This window comes from Lissotriton helveticus, chromosome 8 (assembly GCF_964261635.1).
Source record: "Lissotriton helveticus chromosome 8, aLisHel1.1, whole genome shotgun sequence".
Taxonomy (NCBI): Eukaryota; Metazoa; Chordata; class Amphibia; order Caudata; family Salamandridae; genus Lissotriton; species Lissotriton helveticus.
The window spans coordinates 1,660,762,544-1,660,777,771 of record NC_136069.1 but is presented as its reverse complement, the minus strand read 5'-3'; the positions used below and the strand labels follow the sequence as shown (position 1 = coordinate 1,660,777,771).

Here is a 15,228-nt window from a genome sequence, read left to right as displayed (position 1 = left end):
CTCGCGTTATTGCGAGACCTATTTGCATTTTCAATGCTTGTTTTTTCTTCTTTTGGGGTGGGTGCGGGGTTCTGCACCCCTCGTTCAGGGCTGGGGGCGGTGATAAGGGCTTGAGTTACAAGGCCACGGGCAGTGATACTGGCCAATGGGAGCAAGGCATGAGAGGGGAGGGAGACGAGATAAAATGCAGAAGAATTTGAGATGAGGCACTCAACCAGAGAGAACCGCGGCGAGGGGACAGGGCCGGAGAAGCATTGGAATCACAGAACCGGCGAGAGGCCAGAGCGCAGAGACGCAGCGCCGACAAGGAAAGAGCTTCCTCTCACCAGAGCGCGCGACCCCGGGACCACGGCACAATGATGCCCCTGCAGGGTGACGACCCCCTCTACCCCCAGAGGCCGCGGAGCAGGTCCCTGTTCCGCGAGGGGGAGTTCCTGGAGCTCGACCAAGTCCTGGATGAGTTTAAGAAGCGGGGGTCCGGCTGCCCCCGCCCAACCCCCATCATCCAGATGTGCCGGCGCCTGGAGACGAAGCCGCTGCAGGTGGTGCGGCTGAAACATGTCACCGTCCGGGACCGGTTCATGGACATCCTGGAGGAAGAGCACATCCGCGGCTGGGACAGGCCCTTCCTGCTGAACGGGGAGCCCCGGCTCCTGCGGGTGTCCTGCTGGGGGGTGCACCTGCCGCCCCCGGACCTGGAGAACCTGAAGAGGAGGCGCCTGAAGAAGTTCGCCGGGGCTGTGGGCCCGGAGGTGCGGGCCAGCATGGGGGGTCTCTCCCAGAAAAAGACCTGGCAGCTGCGGGACATGATGGCCAACTCCCCCGCGCTCAGCCCCCAGTCCCGCTACGGCAACTTCCAGTTCTCCTTCCGCGCCAAGGAGCTGCTGACGGCCTACCGCCGTCAGCTGTGTGGAGGGAAGCGGCCTGTGCTGAGGGCGCTGGGCACCGAGGCCTACACTCTGGAGGTGGTCCACTGGATCCTCATCCACAGCCCCGACTGCCGGGACTTCGACCACCTGCCCACCCTGGACCCCCAGGGGCCCTTCGGACGCCCCGGCGTCATCACCTGGAGCCCCGAGTCCCTGAGCGACCGCTTCACCTGGCAGCTCTCCGGGGGCGCCCTGGAGAAGAAGCCATGGGTGCAATCCCAGGGTGGACCCACGCAGACCCACGACCGCTGGCTGTGGAACAACGCGGCCTTCGCCTTCCACCTGCCGGGCCGCCGCGGCCTCTACCTGGGCCGGCGGGACCTCCTGGACAACGTGGAGGCCTGTGCCAGGAGGGGAGACAGCAACCGCATCCTGCGGCACCCCCAGGACATGTATGTGTCCAAGAAAGAGGCGCAGCGCCTCATCCAAGAGCAGCGGGCGCGGTAGTGATGTCACCATTGCAACTTCCCATCACGACCAGAGACAAACCCTGGACCACAGTCAGCATCTCTGCTACCATGACAACCATCTACTCAGGGACCCCGTGTGACCGTATCCCCTCCCACAGTCACCGAAGGACTCTGACTGATCAGCAAAGCATTAACCTGGGTGTGGACAGCAGTGCGAGCAGTGCCCAGAGTTAACTGAACACAAAGACAGCCTGGGATCGGGGAAGGAGGAAGGAATCGGGGAAGGAGGAAGGAACCGGGTACCTCATAATTCTCTGCACCCCACCCCCAACTAAGGTGTACATTCTATGGTACAGGTGTCGGCTTCTCGCACACAAAATACTTGTTTTTTTCTTTTTAAGACTTTTGAATGCTGTTTGTGCAACAATCTATCGGTCTTTGTGCCTCGGAATAGGATTCCTAAAAGTCGCAGAGTTTACAGGGCGTCCTGAAGGGTCCCCATAATACATTCCAATTCTTCAAGGAATACACACAATGTTCAACTGTGAAATGACTGATTTTTAATCACTGTAAATGTCAGTGCTAAATTGTTATGGTTTGAAATAACTAGAAACAATAAAAGTTTATTTACTAACTTGAGGGTCTGCTGCCCGTAGCTTGCGCGGCTGGGGGTTAGAGGTTGTGTGTGTGTGTGTGTGTGCTCATGCATGTATGTGTGTTGTGTGTGGTCAGTTGTGTACTGTGATCTTAGCGGTCGATTCTCCGTCCTCCCAATCTCCAACGAAGCCCAGAGGACGCATCACACCTTTTCTAAAGTGCACTTACTCAATTCTGGCAGAAACGTCTCATATCGTAAAATATTGGAATTTTCACAAGTTTGTCTGCAGAACCCCTTGTAAAATCCGAGGATTTTTAGCAAGGGTCATTCAAAACAAGCATTGGCAAATCGATGCTGTGCTGCAAGACTAAAGAGAAAACAAAACAAAGGGTTGCATTGCAAGTGCAGTGGGTGTGTTATTTTGTTGGCGTGTGCACCACGCATACATGCGCCAAAAAAAGGGGAACTTTTTTCCATTTATTTACTGATTTAATTTGGGTTGATAAATAAAAAAAGTTAGCGCCAAAGCATAAAAAATACTATAAGTATGGCATGTAAGCAACAAAGAGAGCGGGGGTGGCAACACAACACAGAGGGCACAGGTGGGCGGAAGGATCACAGAGGACGGGGTCAAAAGCACATGGGTGAGAGAAAGCGCAGTGTGGCACAGGGAGCAGCACACTGGGGAAAAAGCAACGCGGGAGAAGCACAAAAGGGCAGGGAGCAGCCTAGGGGAGAAGCACACGGGCAAGAGTCACATGGAGCCCGGTGGAGGGGCCAAGAGAAAGACATGAAGGAGACAGCTGGAAAACACATGTACTCCCAGGGAGTGCTCAGCGTAAAAGAAACAAGCATTGGCAAGACCAATAGTTGTGGCGCAGCATGGTGAGGAGTGACATTGTATTGTGTGGAGTGGTATTGTGTGACATCGAGTGGAGTGGCTTTGAGTGTCATGGAGAGGAGTGGCATTGAATGGTGCAGAGTGGCATGTGAGGCATGGAGTGAAATTACCTTGTTTGTTGTGGAGTGGAGTAGAGGTAAACTGGCCTTGAGTGGGTGAAGTGGCATTGTATGGAATGGAGAGGCATTGTGTTGAGTGGAGTGAAATGGTGGGGCATGGAGTGGAATTGTGTGGAAGAAAGTGGCGTGGAGTGGATTTGTGTGTCATGTAGTCGCATTGCATGGAGTGCAGTAGCTTGGTATTGTGTGTCATGGGTTGTGTGGGGTGGAGCGTAATTGTGGCATGCAGTGCAATGGAATTGTGCAGCATTGTGTGGTGTGGAGTTGAGGGAAATTGTGTGGCAACATGTGTGGAGTGGAATTGCGTGGCATGGAATGGGATTTTGTGGTACGGAGTGTAATTGTGTGGCATGGGGTGGGGTAGAGTGGAGTAGATTTGTGTTGCATTGTGTGAAGTGGAGTGGACATTTTTAGCATTCTATTGCATGGAGTAGAGTAGAATTGTGTGGCATTACATGGTGTAAAGTGAAGTGGAATTGTGTGTCATGATGTGGAATTGTGTGGCATGGGGTGGGGTAGAGTGGAGTGGATTTGTGTGGCATTGTGTGAAGTAGAGTGGAGTGGCAATCTTTAGCATTTTATTGCATGGAGCAGAGTATAATTGTGTGGCATTACATGGTGTAAAGTGGAGTGGAATTTTGTGGCATGGTGTGGAGTAGAATTGTGTTTCATTGGCGTGGAGTGGAATTGTGTGACATTGTAGGAAGTGAAGTGGAATTGTGTGGGATGGCGTGAAGTTCAGTGGAATTGTCTGGCATTGTGCGGAGGAGAGTGGAATTGTTTGGCATTCTGTGGTGTGGAGTAAAGTTGTGTGGTGTGGAGTAGAAATGTGTGGCATTGTGTGGAGTGGAAGTTGTTAGCTTTTTATGGCATGGAATTGAGTAGAATGGTGTGCCATTACATGGTGCAATGAGGAGTGGAGTGTAATTGTGTGTCCTGGAGTACAATTGTGGGTCCTGGAGTTTAATTGTGTAGTTTGGAGTGGAGGGGAATTGTGGGCCGTGGAGTGCAGTGACTTGGACTGAAATTGTGTGGCAAAGTCGGGAGGAGTTTTGTGAAATTGTGTTTAGTTGAGTGGAGTTTGGATATTTTAAAGTGGCACTGTGCGGCTAGGCATGGAATTGTGTGGCAAACTGGAATTAGGTAGAGTGGAATTGTGTGGTACTGTGTTGCATGGGGTGCAGAGGAAATGTCTGGCATTGTGTGGAGTGGAATAGAGTGGATTTATGTGTTGTGGTGGATATGAGTGGAATTGTGGGCCTGATTCACAAAGGTGAACGTACACTTTTGTGTAAGTCTACAATTTATTTGGATTTCATCCAACTGCGTTTTAATGGTATGTTGATGAGGGTTGAGGCTCCACAGTCGGGGCAGCAACTATGTACATAAAATGATAATCATGTCGTATCTTCTTATATGCAGAGTTAACCCCCTTGCTGCAGAGCCTTCGCATTCTGAATTACAAAACAAAGGTAAATTTGCACAAAAGTGTAAGTAATTTACCATTGTGAAACAGACACTGTCGTGGAGTTGAGTGGAGTGGAATTGTGTGGCATTTTAAGGAATGGAGTAGAGAGAAGTAAAGTGGAATTGTGTGACATTGTTGGGCGTTATGTGGCATGGAGTGGAATTGTGTGGCATGGAGTGGAGTGCAATTGTGTGCCTTTGTGTGAAGTGGAGTAGAACTGTGTGGAGCGGATTTGTGTGATACAGACTGGAGTGAAAATGTGTGGCATTGTGAGCAGTGGTGTAGAAATGTTCAGCATTTTATGGCATGGAGTGGAGTAGAATTGTGTAGCATGGTGTAGAATGGAGTGGAGTGTAAATGTATGCCGAGCAGTGGAATTGTGTGGCACAGATTGAAGCTGAGTGGTGTGGAACAAAATTGTGTGGCATTGCGTGGAGTGGAGTGGAATTGTGCAACGTGGGGAGTGGATGAGAATGTAGAGGAATTGTGTGGCTTGGAGTGAAGTGGAATGGAATTGTGGGGAGGGGAGCAGCATTGTGTGGGGTGGAGTAAAGTTGTGTAGTGTAGAATGGAAATGTGTGGTATTGTGTTGAGTTGAAATTGTGAGCATTTTATGGCATGGATTGTGTGGTGTGATGAGGAATCGAGTTAAGTGTAACAGTGTGTCCTGAAATGGAATTGTGTGGGATGGAGTGCATTGGAGTGGAGTAGATTTGTGTGGCATTGAGAGCAGTGGAGGGGAGTGGTTGCTGGACTTGGTGTGAAGTGTAGTGGAGGTGAATTAAGTGCCGTTGTGTGGAGTAGAGCGGAGTGCAGTGGAATTGTGTGGCGTGGAGTTGTATTGTGTGGAGTAGAGTGGCGTGGAACTGTGTGGCAGTGTGAGGAGTAGAGTATAATTATGTGGCACTGTATGGTGTGGAGTGAACTGGAGTGGAGAGGAACTGTGTGTCATTTTGTGGCATTGTGTAGAGTGGAGTGGAACTCTGTAGCATTGCAGGGCATGGAGTGCAGTGGAATTGTGCAGCAGGGAGTAGAGCTGTGTGGAATTACGTGGAGTGGAGTGGAATTATGTGGCAGGGGTGGAGAATAATTGTTGTAGGAGTGTGTGATGTGGAATGGACTGGAATAGTGGCTTGGAGTGGAGTGGGGTGGATTGAAATTGTGTTGCATGGTGTGGAGTGTATGGGAGTGCCGTGGAGCAGAGTGGAGTGGAATTGTGTGGAGTAGAGTGTAATTGTATATCATTGGGTGGTGCTGAGTGAAGTGATGTGCAATTATATTGCATTGTGTGACGTGGTGTGGAGTTGTTTGTCGTTGTGTTTAGTTGAGTGGAGTGGAGTTTAAATGGATTTGAGTGGCACTGTGAGGCTAGCCATGGAATTATGTGGCATTTTGTAGAATTGACTAGAGTGGAACTCTGGCACTGTGTTTTGTAGAATGCAGAGGAATTATCTGATATCGTGTGGCGTGGAGTTGTGTTGAATTATGTGTTGTTTTGGAGTATAGTGAAATTATGGGACTGATTCACAAAGGTACACATGTGGTATCTTTTTGTGTTAGGAGCTCTAAGCCCTCAAATGTGGAGCTTCCCCACTTGTGAACTTACTATTAAAACAGAGCTTGTGAATTCTAAAATTAACGTTAAATCACACAAAAGTGTAGGTTTACCTTTATGAATCAGACACAGTGTGTGGTGGAGATGAATGGAATGAAATTGTGTGGCTTTTTAAGGAATGGAGTAAAGTGTTTTGGCGTAGGAATGTGTGACATTGTGGGGAATTAGTTGGAATGGAGTGGGATTATGTGGTGTGGAGAGAAGTGGGGTGGAATTGTGTGGCAGTGTGAGGAGTGGAATTGTGTGGCATTGTGTGGAGTGGAGTACAGTTGTGTGGAGTGGAATTGTGTGGATTTGTGGAATTGTGTGGCATTGAGTGGAAAAGAATTGTGTGTCATTGTGTGATGTGGAATGGACTGGAATTGTGTAGCTCGGAAAGGAGTGGGATGGAGTGGAATTGTGTTTGCAGAATAGAAGTTATAAGACTTTCTTTTCTGTAAGCCAAAATTCAGCCTTTCTGTAGTACTCCCTCATTAGTTAGAGTTAACAGGATTTGCACATTGCTTTGATGAAGTGTCCCAGGGAGAGGCTATCTGGTGGAGAGGTCTCTGCTACACAGATATGCCAGAGCAGGGCAGAGGGGTCGTAAAGCATGAAGCTTCAAAGGAGGACTAGGACAGGCAGGGAATGTCAGGTCAATCTACCCCATACCAGATATGTAGGAATTTGTAGTTGTTAGTTGGTGGAGAGCTATGGAAATAAGCCATACTGAGAGTTAGTTTAGTTATCTCTTTATGCTCTGCTGGGATTTTCATCCATGATGAATTTTGGAGAAATAGTGCTTTCTGGAAGAAGAATATGCTGCACTTTGGAGGAAGTGGTCATGCTCTGAGATGTTGCCTTGCACCTCATTGGACAGGAGTGCTCTCCTGTTTCACCCCATAGAACAAAAAATTGAATAAATATGTGCAGTGCAATTGTGTGTTGGGGTGGAATTGAGGGAAATTGTGGGCCTGATCCACAAAGGCAAATCTAGACTTTTGTGTAAGTTTACATTTATTTTGGAGTTCACAAAATTGCATTTTTATAATACATTTACGAGTATGGAGATTTTGCAGTCGGTGGAAAACTGCACATAAAAAGACAGGCATGTCATATCTTTTTATGTGCAGTGTTCTCTGCAACACCCCCCCCAACCCCCCTGACTGCGGAGCCTTCACACTTGTAAACATACTATTAAAAGAGAGTTTGTGAATTCCAAATCAAATGTAAACATACACAAAAGTGAGGTTTACCTTTGTGAATATCAGACCCAGTGTGTCATGGAGTTGAGTGGAGTGGAACTCTGCAGCATTATTTGGAGTGGATTAAGCTTTTGTGGTGTAGAGTGGAATTGTGTGGATAGAGTGGAGTGGAACTATGTGGTTGTGTGACATTATGATGTGTGCAATGGATGAGAATTGTGTGGCGTGGAGTGGGATGGAGTGGAATTGTGTTTCCATTGTGTGGTGTGTGGGGTAGTGGAGTGGAATTGTGAGGCACTGTGTGGAGTAGAGTGGAATTGTATATCATTCTGTAGCACAAAGTGGAGAGACGTAGACTTTTATAGCATTGTGCGGCGTGGAGTGGAATTGTGTGTGATTGTGCTTATTTAAGTGGAATGGAGAGGAGTTTGGATAGATTTGAAAGGCACTGTGTTGCTAGGTGAGGAATTTTGTGGAATTGAGTAGAGTGGCACTGTGTTGCATTGAGTTTACTGTAAATGAATGGCATTGTTTGGAGTGGAATGCAAGGGAGTAGAGTTGTGTTGAATTGTGTCATGTGGTAAAGTTGAGTGGAATTGTGGACCTGATTCACAAAGGTAAACTTGCACTTTTGTGTAAGTTTACGTTTATTTTGGAATTCACAAAACTGCATTTTAACAGAAGTTTTCGAGTGCGGAGACTCCACAGTTGGAGTGGAAAATTGTGCAGAGTTCTCCGCCCCATCCTCCCAAACGTAAAGGTACACAAAAGTGTAAGTATATCTTTGTGAATCAGACCCCGTGTGTTGTTGAGTTGAGTGGAGTGGAATTGGGTGGCATTGTATTAAATGGTGAAGAGTCAACTGGAATTGCGCGACATTGTGGGGAGCTAGGTAGAGTGGAGTGGAATTGTGTGGTGTGGAGTGAAGTCAAGTGGAATTGTATGGCATTTTGTGGAGGGTGTGGCATTGTATGGAGTGGAGTAATGTGTGGTGTGGCATGGAGTGGGATAGAATCATGTGGCATTGTGTGGTGTGATGTGGAATGGATTGCAATGTAATTGTGTGTAGTGGAGTGCAGTATAGTAATGCATAATTGTGTGGGTCGAAGTGGAGTTGAATTGTGTGGCACTATGTGGATTGGAGTAGAATTGTATGGCAGTGTGTGGCATGGAGTGGAAATGTGTTGCACAGAGTAGAATGGAGGGGATTGCAGTGGGGTGAAATGGAGTGGAATTATGTTGAGTGGCAGTGTTGGGGTGGAGTGGAGTGCGATTGGGAGGCATTGTGTGGAGTGGAATGGCATTGTGTGGAGTGGCTTGAACAGGAATTCTTTGGCATTGTGTAGCATGGAGTGGAATTTTGTGGCATGGAGTATAATGGAGTGGGATTGTGTGATGTGGAGCGAAGTGGGGTGGAATTGTGGGGAGTGGAATTGTGTGGCATTGTGTGGAGTGGCGTAAAATTGGGACACCTTGGGGAGACCTTGAGGGTCCCGAATATGTACAAATAGTGTAGACCTTCATTCCACAGTGCTCCCAGCACCAAAGTCTATTTGGGATGCACTTTGCTACAATGAGGGAAGAGAAATGTGTAATTTCTCTATCCCCAGGGCAAATAAAATATATTTTATAATGACCCATCCTATAATTACATGACACCCCCCCCCCCCAGGACACCTAGGGGAGGCCCTGGGGGTACCAAATATGTAACACTATTGTAGATTATCACTTTTTGAATGCCCCTACCACTAATGTCGAGTTTGGGAACGCATTATATTTAAATCCAGTGCTGCAACACAGGGCTGCGTTTAAAATGACCTCAGGCTCTCAACAGTGCACACATGTAACTGCAACATAGTCTGCTGATCTCTAAACTGCCGTGCCCTATTATATACTAGGGACTTATAGGTAGTTGTAATCCCCCTGCCCTAATATCTACCAGGGACTTGTAGGGTAGGTCATGCCAAATATAGGTGTATCCTAAAACATAGTGCACCCTAATGCAATTGTGTGTTTTCAACATAACAGTGAGAAATTTCATAAATAATACAGGCCCTGTGCCTTCCCGGGCAGAGCCCGGGCACTCCCAGAATCAGAAAACCCACATCCAGGGGTTTCAAATGAGGCAAAAATTGGGGGGAACGGTTCCTGTTTTCCAACAGTAAACAATACCCCTCCCAGCTTCTACATGAATTGAGAGCTGTGTTTAGTGAAAGGGTACCCTGGTAAGGGTAGGGAAGTTAGGGTGGTGGTATTGCAAATGTTGAGGGATGCGAGGTGGTGATAGTAAGATGGGTAAGGGTGGTGGTGGTTCGGTTAGTCATAGTGGTTAGGTTTGTGGTTATGAGGGGCGGTGGTAAGGGTGCTGGTTTGGGTGGGGATAGTTGCTAGGGGAGGTAAGGGTGGTAGTTAGGGTGGGTTGGTGGTTAGGATGGCAGTGGTAGGGTAGTGGTGGTAGGGTGAGGGGGTAGTGGTGAAAAGAGTGGTGATGGCTAGGGTGGTGGCATAGGATAGTGTGCTTGGCGCACGGTGGAGGTGATTAAGGGAAGGTGTTAGTGGTTAGGGTAGGGTGGTAGGGGTAGGGTTAGGGTAGGGTGGTGAAGGTTACAGTGGTGGTGGTTGTAGTTAGGGTGGTGGTTAGGGTGGTGGCAGGGAGTTGTTTGTAGCAGAATGGTGGTGTTACAAATAGGGTCATGGTAGGGTGGTGAGAATGGGCTGGTTAGAATGGTTGTGGTTTGGATGGTGGAAGTTAGGGTGGTGATGGTTTGTGTGGTGGTAGTGGTGGTTAGGTTGGTGGTGATGGTTAGGGTGGGGGTTAACGTGGTGTGGGGTGGTGGGAGTGATGGTGGATTAGGTACTTGTGGTTAGGACGGTGGTTAGGCTGGTTTTGGTTATATGGTGGTGGGAGGGGTCAGGTGATGGTGGTTAGATTAGGGTGGGGTGGTGGTGGTGTTGGTTAGGGTGGGGGTTAAGGGGGTGGTGGGTGGGTGGTTGTATTTGGGTTGGTGGTGGTGGTTAGAGTGGTGGGAGGGGGTGGTGGTTAGACTGGTTGTGGTAGGGGTGTTGGTAGGTAGGATGCTGGTGGTTAGGGTGGTCGTGGTGGGTAGTATTAGTAGTAGTAGAGTGAGGGTGAAATGATTAGGGTGGTGATGTTGGTTGTAGTGGTTAGGGTGGTGGTTAGTGGAGGGGAGCAATGCTTAGGATAGGGTGGAGGTAGTGGGCAGTGTAGGGTGGTTTTGTTTAGGGTGGTGGTGGTTGTTATTGATTGGGTGGGGGTGTGGTGGTTTATGTGGGTTGCCAATAGACATCTTTCTATGAGGCATCAGCACTCAAAAGGACAGGAGACTTAAACCACGTGATGTTGCTTGCGGATTCTGTACATGATGCCTTCCAGAGGAATACAGGATTCAGATAGAGCTGCAGTGAGTCAACTAGATTTCCCATGCTCAGTTCCATTTGGATGGTAGGGTGGTGGGCGTGCTGGTGGTAAGGTGGTGGTAGGCTGGATAGTGCCATGGTGGTGCCTATTGTAGTGTTTATGGTTTGAATGGTGGTGGGCAGGGTGAGTGTGGTTAGGGTGGTAGTAGGGTGCTTGTGTTAGAGGTAAGGTGATATTGATAGGATGGTGGCAGGCTGGTCAGTGTGGTGGTGTTATTATTTAGGGTGGTGGTGGAAGGGTGGTTGTGGTGGTAGGATGGTGCAGGTGGAGGTTAGGTGGTGGTAATTAGGTAGGTTATCATAGGGTGTTGGTGGTTAAGGTGGTGGGGTGGTAAGAGTGTTGGTGGTGGTTAGGGAAGAGTGGTGGTGGTTATGATGGTGGTGGTAGTAGGGTGTGGGTGTGGTGTTTGGGTGTGGGTGGTGGCAGTCGCTTTGGGTTAGAGGTGGTAGGGGGAAAGACATTGGTAGGGTGGTGGTGATAAACATACTGATGTGGGAAGATGCACAGGGGAACAAGTAACAATAAGGACAATGGAGGAAGGTGGCATGCTGGTGAGGGTGGTCATGTTGGTAGTTAGGGTGGTGGTGTAAGAGTGGTTGTGGTAGGCTACTGTGGTGTCAGGGTGTGCTGGTGAGGGTGGTAGCATGATTAGAGTTGTGCTTTGCGTGGTGGCAGTGGTTAGCTAGGGGGTTTAGTTGTTGGTGGTGTTTAGGGTTGTGGTTGTTAGGGTGTGAGTAGTGATTAGGGTGGTGGTTAGGGTGAGGGTGGTGTTGGTTAGGGTATAGTGGTCAGGGTAGGGTGTTAATAATAGGATAGGGAGAGGTGGTGCTTAAGTTGGTGGTGGCGTTTGGAGAGTGGCTTAGGGTAGTTGTGGTTATGACCAGCGAAGAACACTAATTAAAAAGAAGAAATCAGTACTTCGTCCATGCTCCAGGAAAGAGAGAAATGAATTGAAGACTAGTTGAAATTGGGCACTCGCAGATGATATTATTTTATATCTTGAGGCAGGGCGATCTAATATGCAGAATGCACTTGATAAAAAAACAGAAATTTACGCAGGTTGGGGGATATAAAGTGAATCAAACAAAAAATGAAATTCTTATATTTAATTTGGGGCCTTCTGATATTCCTGCTTCCATTCAATTACGTTCATAGCATCCAGTTAGATTTTTGGGTATTCATGTCACAAATGATTTCGGGCAATTATTTACATTGAATTATTAATAGCACACTTGTGAAAGGGAAAACATTACTAGAAAAGTGGTCTTTGCTCCACCTATCACTGATAGGACGGATTTCTATGGTTAAAATGTCGATGCTCGGGGCGTGGCTTGCAGTCGTGAGGAATGGCCGCGTTTTAGACCGGCTCCTCAGCCCTCGCCAGTAAATCCGCCCTAAAATCACTCCGACTGCTGTGATATGGACCCCTACGACCACCTAAGGGGTCAAAGAAGGAACCGACCCGACGACGAGCGCACTTCCAGGCTCCTTCACCGTACCATCCTAGAGATCGCTCCCATCTCGGAGCCCACGCCGGCACGTAGGAAGATGGCGGCCCAGCTTCTGATCTACCAAGGGGCCTAGAACTCTCCGCTTTGCCCGGCCCGCCGGAGTGAGCCGCGAGCCCTGAGTGCTGTTGGGGCTTCGGGGGGCCCCTGGCTGTATTCGGGGCAACTCCCACCTGCCCTACGCCGAGCGGCAACGGCCCGGGGCTTGGAGACTTGACTCGCCCCCACCGCCGGCCACAGTGCATACGCGAGTCCCCGGCTTCTTGGCCTACCGCCGGGACTCGCTCCAAACGCCTTACTGCGGACCTCTCTTCCCCCGCCCTCGGCGAGAAATACCCGCTGCCCCTCTAGCTAAACAAGAGGCCCCCCTCCGGTGCCCCCGACACCGACATATAGGCCTTGGTGGATATTACGTCGCAAGGACTACATCTGGGCCCATACGAGAGAGACCACGGGCCGATGATACGCTAGGGTCCGCTCCACTCTCCTAGACAAGCTCCGATGGGACAGAGCACCAGACCCTAATTAGACATTTGCCTGCTACCTGGGGTGCACTGAGTGGCCACTGGTCCGCGACTGTGGCCCTCCTGGACTGTGTGGTGGTTTGCCTGAGAGCCCCCATATACAGATTTTGGACCTAAACCGAAGCTTGCTAAGCCCGCCTTGCCCAGTTGCGGACGGTGGGAAAAGAAGACTGTTGCCTGAAGAGAATCCACATGGCTCCTGTGTGCCGGTGATAGCGACGCTGACCGTGCCTCCCCCTGCAGGATACGCGCGCCAGGTCGTGTGTGTGACTCCAACGGCCACAGACGCTGTCTATATTGCTGCACCCCACTGACCCCCTGGCCGGGTCTGAAACCAGTCGCCTTGCGGGACTTGGACGCGCGCTCGTGGACCGCACATCGTGATGGCAGGCAATAGGAGTAACCGACTCACCACCCAGAAACAAATCACTAAATTCACCTGGACATCCAAAGGAGAAAGCAAGAACCATCCTTCTGAGGGGGACCAACCAGGTACACCATCCTCCCCTGCGACGAAACCCCTCACGCTTGAAGACGTAATGGAGGCTATCGCTGGCGTACGCACATCCCTGGAAACACGCATAGACTCCGTTAACATTGAAGTTACCCTCCTGCGTGCAGACCTCCGCAAAATGGATTCTAAGGTCAAAGATGTGGAGGTAAAAACCACCGCCCTTATTGACAACGTGTCAACTCTTCAACAACAGATGGCCCAGATGGAAAAACGGCAGCTCCTCATGGGAGAACTCCTGGATGACTACGAAGGTAGATCAAGATGCAACAACATTCACATCCTAGGAGTTCCGGAACGAATGGAGGGGCAGGCGGCGGACCTCTTCGTTGAAGACCTTGTCCAAAAACATCTTAAACCTAAACGACTCTCCACATACTTCTCCATCGAACGGGCCCACCATGTCCCCGGGGGCCGCCCAAAGCCAGGGGTTCCCCCGCGCCCCATTATAGCCAGAGTCTTCAATTTTCACGACAGGGATTCCATCCTCCAGACAGCTCACACGGGAGGACCTCTACGCATGGATGATGCACATATCACGTTCTTCCCGGACTTCACAGTAAAGGTGCAGGCACGACGACGTAGCTTCCTTGAGGTAAAAAAAGCCATGCCTGATAAAGACATTAAATACTCCATGCTCTTCCCTGCGAAACTCCGCGTGGAAGCGGAAGGCAAGGCTTGGTTCTTCGAGTCTCCGGAGATGGCCTGGGAATGGCTGGAGGGTTGGGGCCAAGCCGGAAAACCGAACAACAACCGGGATGGTGCTGGATCGAGGAGGGGGCCCACCGGAGGGAGAACCAGATCAGTGAGACTATCCATACAGGGCAATTGGACAACGGCCTCTGCGATAAACAATGCTTCGGACTGCCTTGGGCCTGATTGGGACGGTAATATTGTGGACAATGCCTCAGGACTCTCGCTCCTAGATTCTATAAGTGGTCCTGTTGTTTCCACGGGACGAGACGCTCATCCAAACCGTATGTTATGTTCCTTTATGCCATATCAAAGTACATAGGTTGGTTACGAAATGTTATTGATTATTTGTTATAATATGATGCTCTATGGCGAGGGCCCCCACGGTTCACCAAGTACCCCTTTCATGTTTGGGAGGGCGACAGGCACTCTGCCTAGCTGGGGAGTAGATAGTTCTAAGTCCGTGGGCAGGGGGGCAGGGTGGGTTGGGATGGAGTTGGGGGGGGGGGAGGGTTTGTTCTTGTTTTTGTTTTTTGTAATTTTTGTCCTTAGCAAAGTCCTTTCTTGCAACAGTCCAGGTTCTATGCCAGATTTAGCGATGACGTGGCACACTTTCCCTCCACAATTAGCGACTTCGCGGCCCCCGAGGGTCCAGACGCCTCTTGCCCCTACTGCTCACACTCACTTGAGACGAAACATCCTACCTCTTTTACCACATATGTACCTCCACCATGACATCCACCGTTAATCCACAGACCCCGTCCAGGTCCCTTACCATCATGTCGTGGAATGTTAATGGGCTAGGACATAAAATAAAACGTGGCATAGTCCTTCAATACCTACAACGCCATTCTCTCGACTTAGTGTTACTACAAAAGACGCATTTGGTGGGCAACACATGCCAGGCACTCCAAAGAGGGGGATATAGACTGCTGGTACATGCAGGTTTCTCGTCTGGGTCTCGCGGCGTTGGGATCCTGGCTCGAAAAACCCTGGCACTTACGGACATAAAGACTTGGGCTGACCCTCTGGGCCGATTTGCGTCGGTCGAGACCTCTTGGGAGGGGCGTCCCTTGAATCTTATATCTGTATACCTCCCGCCGACTCTGTGCCGGGACTCCCTCCAGGAATTAGGGATTCGCCTGGCGACCGTTCCTATGGGCACACTCCTCATAGGGGGCGACTTCAACATGACAATGGACGACCACCTCGACAGAAAACCTACACGCCGCTCGCATAAATCCTGCACGGACCTTTCTGAATTTGCTCATGCCATGGGTCTAGAAGATATATGGAGATCCCACCACCCCACTCTCCCCTACTTCACAC

At 49.7% G+C, this 15,228-nt stretch overlaps 1 protein-coding gene across 1 annotated transcript; it reads left to right on the top strand.

Moving 5' to 3' along the window:
- Positions 1–356: 356 nt before the first annotated feature.
- LOC144774078 (uncharacterized) lies at positions 357–1,898 on the top strand. The gene has a single exon (XM_078659105.1). The coding sequence runs from the start codon at positions 357–359 to the stop codon at positions 1,374–1,376; it is 1,020 nt and encodes a 339-aa protein (XP_078515231.1). The 3' UTR covers positions 1,377–1,898.
- Positions 1,899–15,228: the final 13,330 nt, after the last annotated feature.

Excerpts from the sequence above, each read along its gene's own strand:
- LOC144774078 (XM_078659105.1), top strand. The coding sequence starts at position 357 with ATGATGCCCCTGCAGGGTGACGACCCCCTCTACCCCCAGAGGCCGCGG.